Genomic DNA, 11,142 nt, shown 5'->3' on the forward strand with positions numbered 1-11,142 from the left:
TTGACATGTCAATTCTATTTGTTCAAAATGATAATAATGATGATCTAAACATGCATGCCCTAAAAATACTTTAAAGACTTCTACATGTTTATTTTAATACAATTATAGTGGTAATCAAAGATAGTGCCAACAATAGCAATTGTTATGAAAGGAAGTATATAAATAGTTTAAGTTGAGATGGATTGATATTGTTTAAATTAGAGCCAAAGGTTAGATATTCCATTATATTGTTGTAAAATAATACTCAATGTAAAGGACTTTGCAATAGATTACACTTAATCATAACATAACTAACATTTCAAGTCATAGAAGGAAGACTATTAATTAGAAACCACAAAAGACAATTATCTTTTTTTCCAATGAGCATGTTATGTCCATCATCTACAAAGATATTATTCAAGTTCTAACAAAGGTAGTTTAAATTAAAGTTTGTATTTGCAATGACAATAAATAAATCCTAAAAACAATCATCGAAGAGTATAGAAATAGATCTTCAAATCCAAGCATTTGCACATGGACTATTGTGTGATCTTTTTTCATAATTTACTTCTTTGATTACAATCAAGATTTTTTATCCCAAAGATAGTGAAGCTCAAAATACCACACAAATATAATTTACTTAAATTTTTATTGCACTAGCTGTTTTAACAAATAAAAAAGATTCTTCATCAATAATATTAAAGAAGCATAAATAGTTTCATAGTCATTAATTAAATATACCTATATATATATATATAGTTTTTTGGAGGTTTACATTTCTTATTTTAGGTGGAAAGAAAGATAATTGTGCACAATTCGGACCAGAAGGCTCGCACGCATAGCAAGAAAGAGAAAAGCCTGCTGCTGCTGCTGCTGAGAGTGTGTCCCTCCGCCCCCTGCACATAAACCCTAATTTTATGTCACCGCATTCGCAACACAGGGACACACGTCCAAGCCCGTCCTGCACACCCTGGAGCTCTCTCTCTCTCTCTGTCTCTGACAACATCCTGCCTTGCCCTGGGAATTGGGCTCCCACAAATCCATCTCCATGTCTGCGTTGTCCGCAGCCTGGCTGATAAATATCCCGTTGCATGCACTTTGCCCCAATTTCCGTCCCTTTTCCGTCCATTTTTCTCCTCTCCTACTCTTTTCATTCCCAGCCCAATATGACGATGGCACCGGTCACGCTGTCGTCAAGGGTGCGTCATCTCTGTCTCAGCACCCGACGACTCACTGCTCGCTCTGCTGCGGTGCAGGCGCAGCGATGTCCTTCCCTGCTGCTGCTGAGGTGCATCGCGACCTGAGGGTCCGGTGGGCTTTGTGCTCACGCCGCACATTCTTCGAGGGGAGCGGGCGGGCGAGCTCTCACATGTTGGACTGACGGGTGGGAATCACGGGGCCGTGACGGGTGGTGTGTTGTGAGTGGCGTCACCACGGAGCCAGCAGTGGCACGGTGACAGGGGTGCCTGACGCCCGCCAGCTAACTAGCTAGTTTTAGCTGGATGGCTCTCTACCTTCGATTTAGCGCCTGCACAATCATGGATGGTCCTTTCTTCACTGTTCTCTTTGACTGGAATGATCTGACATGTAATTTTGATTTTTTATGAAAACAATTATCATCAGTAGAAAATCAACATAAACCACTAATCTGGGACAAAGTTTTGTTTGAATTGCAAGAGGGAACTATAATGCTATGTTTGTGTGTTTATATATGTTTATGTGTATATATATATATATATATATATATGTGTGTGTGTGTGTGTGTGTGTGTTGTGAATATATGTAATTTTAAGTTTTCTAGTTCTATTGTTGTTATTTATGCAAGGAGGCTGTTTGGAAGTATATTTTTTTCCCATATGCTTTGTTTTTATGTTAGTGGTTTGTATCTATGTATATATGTATATACATGATTTACCCAAAAAACAACTATTTTGCATGCCATTTTTGTATAAAATAAGCACAGAGCCTATTCTATATCTCTTGCATACTACACTTCACAATCCTATGATTTTAACTTTATAATACCACAATCTAATCCTTTCAAAAATATACACAGAACTTCATATAAGTTTCAAATTAAAAACCAGGTCTAAATCTCATAAAAAAATTCACTTTGTGGTTTGTCCATCTCATCATCTACTACATGTGGTAATCAAGTCTCTTCCTATAGTTATTCTATTGTAATTTTTGTAATAAAAATGGCAATGTGAAATCAAAGCCTAATTAAAATTTGTTGTTAGTTAGAACTAAAGGAATTTTTAAATAAAACAAAACTATCCATTGGCATATACATATAAAGAAATTGTAATTCTATTACTACTATCATATTTGGTTTAGCAACAAATTCTATTGGTTCTTAGACAAGTTTTTGCAATTTCATAGAAAGACCTATGAAAACTATTTTTCTCTAAAATTTTCTTGTTGGAATTATAAAACTATTTTTTCTTATATATATACAAGAAGAATTTCAAAAGTTACATAGATTATTTTGATTTCTTTTCAATTATTTTAGAATTATCTTTTATTTAATAATAAGAATATTTTCAAAAAATAATTACATGTATGGAAAAAGGGTAATTTTAATATTTACAAAGTCTAAAGGATCATGTGATCTTTACAATTTAGATCTTTTTAAGACAACATAAATTTTCAATATTTTTATTAAAGTCTAATTAAGATTTTAGAGGTTTTTAAAGTTTTATGAGTAGTCATACAAATGTCTTATTGAAAATATCTTATTCCTAATTTTAAATCAAATCTTCATTTTAAGTTAATATTTCATTTTTAGAAAATTAAAAACACAATAGAAATATATTTCTTTCCTATCTTAGTTTCATTAATGATTGAAAATTATTTTGATTTTCATTAATGATTAAAAAATTATATTCATATAATTATATATTAAAATTGATTTACTATAAAAAGTAAAAGTTAATTTTAGTTACTATAGACTAATTACAAGTGATGGAAATTTTACAAGATGTCAATCTCAATCTTTAACATCCAATTAGAGATTCTTTAAAGTATTTTGAAATTTTAAAAGAATATCTAAAAAGTACAATTTTATAACTAAAACAATATATATATATATATATATATACATATATTTTCTAAGGAAAATTAACAATCAATGAAAATTATACCCAAATCTATTGACAATGAAGACTCTTTTAATATCATAAACAACCAAGTGTCTATAAACAATACTACATCCAATTTCTTATGAATACTAGTATTGATGGTTTTTTTTTAGTAAAAAAATATTATTTTTTCCAAATATTGAATAGAAATAAAGTATTATATTTGATATGCTATTGAATAGAATTAATTATTAAATAAATTTGTAACTAAAAATTAAGTATTTATTAATTTTTCAAAATAATCTACTATAATTATTAATATTTTTCAAATTAAGAATCTAAGTTTGATAAAAATTAAAAAAATTATTCTTTACCCAGAGATAATTCATCATATAATTTTAATATTTAATAATAATTTTTTTTAAAGATTAAAACAAAAAATATCACAACTCCAATAAATTATGTAATATCTCTATAATTACTAGAAATTCGTACTTGTTTAAATATATATAAATATTTCTTAATTAGAAATTTAATTTAATACTATAATTTTTATTATTCATTGATATCTTTTAAAAATAATTTCTCATAATTTCTAATTATACTTATTGTTTTAATATTTTTTAATATTATTCTATTTAGCATATTTTTAGAAAAATATTCATTCTAATATTTAACTTAATTATAATATAGAGTTTTTTAACACTACTAATTTCTTCACCTTTTATTGCAACATCTCAAGATTAATTAAAGATGTTTTCAAATTTAAAATAAGAATATAATGTATAATTGATTTATCCAAACATGATTTTATTTAGCACAAAAAATCTATAGAAACTGAATGAAAATGTTAAAACATACAATGATAAAAAAATAAAAAATAAAATCTTTGAAATCAAATAATAAATATTATTCATGATATTTTATTTCTATTCCTATTTATTCTTTTAAAATCAAAAGATTAATATCATAAAGATACATGATTTTTCTTTTTATAAAAAGACTACAAAAGTTATACACAATTATATTTTATAAATTCTAACTTAGTACTATTTCTATTAGCTCTTTATTCATTTTAATCTCCTACAAGTCTAATTTTGTAAGTTCACTACATGTGATAAAATTCATTATTTTTTTATTCATTATTAACTTCAATCTACTCTAACATAGATTATTAAATGCCATCTATATTATCTACTATTTTTCTAAAAACTCCGCTTGGATTTAATTATAAAAGATAAAATAAAAAACCATATATTTCTATTATTAGATATATTATTAGTCATATATATATATATATATATATATATATATATAATACCTCAACTTTTTAATTCTATAAAAAACTTTAATTATCCAATCAACTAGATAGATTCTCAAGTAAGTTTTGTTTGGCTATTTCAACCTACTTATCATGGTAAAGTAAATAAATATTTTATATACAACTAATCAAATAGTTGAGAGAATGTAATTTACAAATATTACATAATTAGATTCTTGTCATTATTTGCAATATAGTGAAGTACATAAAAAAAGAATTTTTTAAAGCATAAAAAATTATGGCCAAAGATTTATATTGTAAGTCTTTAAAAAATTATTTTTTAGAATTAAATTATTCTTATGGCTCTAAAAAAAATTATACCTAATAGGTCCACTCTTGGTGAAAACTACAATTCTTTGTATGCACAATATTTATATTTATTTATAAATATTTAGTATTATAAAAATAAATAATTCATAGCTTAGAGAGTAACAAAGATAAAATACATCTTAAATTGTATAAAATAAAAAACTTAGTTAAAAAAATAGAACTCATTTTAACATTATCAACTCAAATATTTAAATTCTATAAATTCTAAGGTTCACTAATAGTCCAACTCTTTTTAAAATAAATAACTAAATAAGATTTTTTTTTACCAATTTAAATTTATTATATTTTTCTTTATTAAATAATTTTTTCTTAGCCATTAAAAAAAGAAGAAGAAGAGAGATCTATTTGAAATTTAAGATAGATAACTTTCAGGAAAATTTTAAAATAAAAAAACAAACTTGAATGATCAAAAGATATATTTATTTTAAAAATCCCATTTAACTTCACCACCCATTAAATAAAAATTAAAGATTTTTTTTAAGAAAATATAAAATATAAAACAAAAAAAAATCTTATAGTAATAAGATCTCTAAGATAAGTAATTTAGATCCCTTTGGAATTAGAATGAAATCTTGATGATGACTTCTAGCATAATTTATATAGCTTAAATACAATATCAAAATTAGAAATTATATATATATTGAAACTATACTTTTTTATAATTCTAATATTAATTGTGAAATATGTAGAAGTATTAGACTTTCAATTCTTTTTTCATAGCAATTTTTTAGAACATAAATGAAAATTTTAAAAATATCTATCTTTATTTGGCTTATTTGGCACAATAAAATTATATTAAATATCTAGATATTGATAATATACTATTGATAATATACTATTATAAAGTGGTGTATGATCTAAGTTAAAGTTCTTAGATTATTTAGAGATAAATATAATACTGATATATTCTAAGATAAAAGTTGACCAAATATCAAAATAGAACTAAGAATATGGAGCTACTTATAAAATATGGAAAATTTGATTATTGCAAAATTAAAGGAAGGAAAAGAATAAATAATAAATCAAGAGCAATTATTGAAAACAACACAATTCTTGAAGAAGTTCACAAAAATATGGATGAGTGATATTAGACTAGACATTACAGAAACTAAACATGTCATTTGGTGAAACTATTCTCTATTTTCTTAAATTTATATATTCTACCTTATTTTTCGAAGAGGTCTGTAAGCTTAAAACTACCCACAACTTTCAATTCCTTCAATTGGTTAAATTACAGACTCTTCAATTCCAACTAATCAAAGGATTTAATTTTTTTTGGTTTTCTCACATTTTCTCTTAAGTGTAAAGACTAGTAAATCTTTACAAGTACTGTGGAAATTTGTAATCTACTACTCTTATTTAATAACTAGAGTTTAACCCTCGAATGCTTCAAAATAAAAGTGACTCTCCAACAAACTCACTCTGAGCCGAAGGAATCACCTTAGGATTTCAGGATTAATCAGCAACTGGGTACATCGACAGTAGTGAAGAATAATGAAAACAACAAATAAACAAATAAAAACAAATGACAATTCTCCGACCTTTCAATGGTGGCGATGCTCCATGGCTTGTCAAGGCACTGGAGAGAGTCTCGAGAACGGCGCCCACAAAACTGGTGATCTGCCAGAAAAAAGTGTCCTGCGTTTCCAGACACTGAAACTGTATGAGGACTAACTTAACTTGGTAATTCTCATGTCAAAACCCACGAGATGCTTAGGCGCCACTGACAAACTACTGCTTCCCCTGGACGATTCCTCAGTTGGATCGGCGAATTCGTGCCCATACCCTCACTTCATTTATTGTAGTAGGAACATGACAAAAAGCAAACTATGACGTTGCTTTCGTTTTCCAGTGATTTGGCATTGAAATCGACCAGGATTCAGCTTTAAGAGTTCCCACACGGGACGATACGTGGGAGTCAGAAGACCATGCCGTAGTTCCGACTTTTTACTCTGGTGTAACTTCACCGAAGCTGATCCTATGCCATTGAGGTCAAGGTTGGATTGACGATTCGAATCGAACGAGCCGGAATGTTCCGATGACATTCTGATCGATCCCAGAACAATCAAGTGAGTAGAAAATTGCAGCTCATGCTCTGGCAGCTGTAGCTTCACGTGCTGATTAGCCCACTTGACTCTTGGGAGAATGCACACTGACATCACATTTTATGATATAGGGAATAGACAAAGGTGAGATCGGTGTCGACGCCAACGCGAATTGTCGGTAAATTGTAACTTTGTCTGCCGATGCTCGATTCGGATCGAAACTTTTACCAGCGATATGGCAGACATGACTGCTGCTGCTGCCGAGCAGCTCCACCTCTCCGGACCCTCACGACCTACGTTTACTGTCGTCGCTCGAGGAAATAGAGTAGCTTGTGTGAAGCACGAGCTGTTTGGAACAGGTTACCACTTCCAGAAACTGTGGCGATCAAACTCACTCAAGTGATTGAATGCGAACCGTAGAACAGTATACATGGGAGCTACGGTTCGGTCGAAAGTGTTGTCATTTGATGATGGATATCGACAGTTTTTAGTGAGCCTGGTTAGTGCATAATAATTGTGTCAGGGTACAGTGTTGAATCCTTGACGTCTGATGTTTCGCCCACGTGAACCTTGACTCAGCAATCTTCAGAGGCCTATATTAACCTGGCGAGGAGTCACTCGTCTTTCAGGTCTCAGACTTCGAGGAGTGTGCTAGCCCCACGCCTGATCCCGGCCCTCGGTTCGATTCTTATCGCTTCTCCAGTGGGTTACTGCAAGTCCGGTTCAGCTCGGAAAATTGAAGTGGGAGGGGGGGGGGGGGGTGTTACGTTGGTCGATCAAATTGGGAGCTATGGCTTCCTTCAGAGCCGGTGCGGCAGTGTCTCTGTGCCTGATGACACTCGTGACGATGCTCAGTGTAGATGCTCTCACCACTGACTTCTACGCCAAGTCGTGCCCGCGAATTCACTCCATTGTCAAGGCGGAAATCAAGAAAGCTGTAAATGTCGAGAAGAGAATGGCCGCCTCCCTCATCCGCCTCCACTTCCACGACTGCTTCGTGCATGTAAGTGTTGGGCATGTTTACTCCAATCAGCTCGTGTTGTCCTTCAACCCCCTGCCATTCATCGTCTCATGCTTCCAATTTTAGAAGAATGTGCTAGTGGATCAAATTTGGCAAGTATTTTGAAGGATACCAATAAACAATCTCTTGCAGTCTCACGACTGGGTTCGGGTTAATATTTTTTGGTTTGTTTTGTTTGCATTCTATTCGTACTTAGTTTATTACAAGTAGCTGCATTTGAGTGTATCTTAGCTCCATCATTTCACCAAGCGGATTGTCAATGTGATTTGTAACAGGGATGCGATGGATCGATACTCTTGGACAGCATCCCAGGAATGGATTCAGAGAAATTTGCACCCCCGAACGACAGATCTGCAAGAGGGTACGAGGCGATTGATGCCATCAAGGTCGCATTAGAGAAGGCTTGCCCCAGGACAGTCTCATGCGCCGACATTTTGGCCATCGCATACCGTGATTCAGCTGTTGAGGTACACTCTCGTTCAAAACTTCGCAATACTGTGTGATTCATCTTGTACATGATCTCGGGTATCAAACGCAACATGCCCATTGTGAGAGGTCGTTTTTTCTGTCTCAAAATATTTCATGGTTGGATTCCACAGGTTGGGTTGGTACCCGAATATCCAGTGCCCTTCGGTCGCCGCGACAGCCTGAGAGCAGCTCCTATCGCTGAAGTCAATTTACGGCTGCCAGGACCAGACTTCGATATCTCCACATTGAAAGCAAGCTTTGCTAATCAGAGCTTAGACGAGAGAGATCTTGTCGCGCTGTCCGGTGCTCACACAATCGGCAGAGTTAGATGTCAGTTTGTCAGATTATTTCTCAACGACCCCGGTACGAACGCAGACTTCAAAAAGGAACTGGCCAGATTATGTGCACCAACTGTCGACGCCTTCACACTGCAGAACTTGGACCTGAAAACACCAGATAAGTTCGACAACAACTACTACAAGAACCTGCGAAGAGGCGAGGGCATTATCCGAAGCGACCAGGTTCTGTGGAGCTCCGAAGGCACTCATCAAAAAATCACAAAGGACTTCGCAGAGAACCAGGAGAACTTCTTCCGCCAGTTCATAGAGAGTAGCATCAAGATGGGTAAGATCAAGCCACCCCCAGGGAGTCCTAGTGAGATCCGGTTGAACTGCCACCAGGCCAATCCCCGGCCCCTCATCGAGCAGGTTGTGGCTGTCGAGTGATTTGCTTGCTTCGACATGTGGACAATCGGCGGCTTCATCACGTTCTGGAAGGCCGTCGAAAACGAGTTCTGCCCTCTGCGAACAAGATTGAAAGATGGTAGTGGAATGAATTGGTGAAGTTTGTCATTCCATTTCGAGGGCCAGGAGAGCAATTTGCAACAGTATAAACCTGATAAGTTATGAGGAGGATTGTGCAATGTCGGTGCTGTCATGTTGGTGCAGGAAGACGGTGCCCTGTTTTGTTTTCAAGGACTTGTCAATTCTGTTTGTGTTCTTGCTTAGACGAATGTAAATGCAGTTTTATAAAGAAGTTTTTTGAATATGAAATAGTTGCTGATTATTGGTGCTCTGGTGCTCAAACTCTTCCTACTGTGGTGGCTTGACTGAAGTAATATAGTGACTAATGTGATTAAATCTCTTGCTTATTGCAATCAACCATTGCTAGCCAGGATTGGGTGATATTGAAAAGATTATGAAATAAACTGGCAGTGACATGGAAGTCGTGTATGGTGGGCCTCATCTTCAAATTCCAACAGCTTTTGCACTACCACAGCTATGCAGTAAGGATACCCCATCTTTGTCTATTGAATTCTATTTCAAACAGTTCCTGGTAACTTTCCCTTCTTTCTCAAAAGCTCCACACAAAAACTACAGTGTCTTGCTTACCTACAGCAGAGAAATGATTGCTTGTCCTGGAATCTGACTTAAAAAAAGCCGTGCTGAATAAGCAACTTCCTCAAGTCCAACTCGAAAATAATCAGAAACAACATTAAACCAGTGTTAATCACGATGGCATCACCTTGTGAAAATATTTCATGTGAAAGAAATGTCATTAACAAGCTTTGTCACAATCGAGTGCGATGGGATATGCCACTTATTCTGCAAGGGAAAACGTCAGATACCACATGACATCGGTGTGATGTCACTGCACTTTGTTCACGAAATATTCCTCTACGGCTATTTAATGCTAATTAGCGTGCAATGCATCCACGGGACTCACAAGCGCGAAGTGCCCATCCATCTCCGCAACTATTCTCAAAACGTTTTTAACAATTCTGCTTTGTACTGCATATAAGATAATTGCTCAGCATTGGAGAGGGTAGCAGTGATTGTATGTACTTTCAACCATTTGCGAAGAAGTAATCACTTCGTTCACCTGAAAAGTGAAATATCTTAAACCACGCATACCAGTCTCTGTCGCAAACAATGAGAAGATCGGAACAGAAAGATACGGAGCTTGGGCACCCAATCCAGTCCAAATTTACCACAAGTCAAAAGCCTGAAACCCGACAAAGACCAAGTCTTTAAACTGCTCGATAAACGAGAGATTAGCTCACCCCAGGTCCGTAATGGTCGTAGAAACCAAGAACAATTAAAGGGCAAGTTAACGAAGAACAACAGTCTCCATTCGTACTGCAGCTTGAGCTTTTATTTCTTACAAAAGATATGTATATATATAAATCCACTTTACAATCCCATGCAAATTGGCATAGTGAAGGACTTTCAACTGGTTTCAGCCATGGTGAGTGCGCACCGGCAGAGCTTATCCTGACACACAATCTCCTCATCGAATACACCCTATGTCCTCAACAGCACTAATCTGAGGGGAACAGAAGTATTAACCCAATACTTACTTCGGAATACCTTAAACCGTCACGGTTTTTCAGCTATCTCTGGGGGTTCATTTTTGGATTTATTTTTGGATTATTGTTATTTTAATTTTTGTTTTGAGTGGAGAAATAAGTTTTTGATGTGCTCCAAAAGAAAAAATCACGAAAACCATAGTGGTATAATTGAAATAAAATTTCACAGGGCTTTACACTTGGAGCCCTTGAATCAACACATAGACTTGGCCAAACTCGTCCATAAAAAACACCTTAAACTACCATCGCCATCACTCTGAACCACCAACTTCATTATGTAAAGTTTGCCGAACATTGGTGGGCTTGGAATGGACTTGAAATCTTCCTACATGAAGAATAGACAGTTTTGGGTTTGAGCAAGGGCAGCTTCAGACAAGCTCTATGGGTTGGTTGAGGAGTGTGACACAGTTTAAGGTATTCTGACGTTGGCAGTGAAGGCACAACAAGAGAGAAACAAGCACTGAGATGGGAGTGAAATGAGAATGGTGAAGCCCACACCTCTAAGCTTGTGGGTTATGTGAAACCCACAC

At 34.3% G+C, this 11,142-nt stretch overlaps 1 protein-coding gene across 1 annotated transcript; it reads left to right on the forward strand.

Annotated features, from left to right (window-relative positions):
* Window positions 1–7,393: 7,393 nt before the first annotated feature.
* On the forward strand, window positions 7,394–9,296 carry LOC112277702 (peroxidase E5). Its single transcript, XM_024510334.3, has 3 exons — window positions 7,394–7,758; window positions 8,052–8,243; window positions 8,376–9,296. The coding sequence occupies exons 1-3, from the start codon at window positions 7,546–7,548 to the stop codon at window positions 8,967–8,969; spliced, it is 999 nt and encodes a 332-aa protein (XP_024366102.1). The 5' UTR covers window positions 7,394–7,545; the 3' UTR covers window positions 8,970–9,296.
* The last annotated feature ends 1,846 nt before the right edge of the window (window positions 9,297–11,142 follow it).

The sequence above is a fragment of the Physcomitrium patens genome, chromosome 26 (assembly GCF_059467195.1).
Source record: "Physcomitrium patens ecotype Gransden chromosome 26, ASM5946719v1, whole genome shotgun sequence".
NCBI lineage: Eukaryota > Viridiplantae > Streptophyta > Bryopsida > Funariales > Funariaceae > Physcomitrium > Physcomitrium patens.

Bases quoted from the DNA above. Each gene is read 5' to 3' on its own strand.
- LOC112277702 (XM_024510334.3), top strand. From the start codon at position 7,546: ATGGCTTCCTTCAGAGCCGGTGCGGCAGTGTCTCTGTGCCTGATGACA. The intron at 7,759-8,051 runs GTAAGTGTTGGG...GATTTGTAACAG, and splicing joins TCCACGACTGCTTCGTGCAT to GGATGCGATGGATCGATACT. The intron at 8,244-8,375 runs GTACACTCTCGT...TGGATTCCACAG, and splicing joins ACCGTGATTCAGCTGTTGAG to GTTGGGTTGGTACCCGAATA.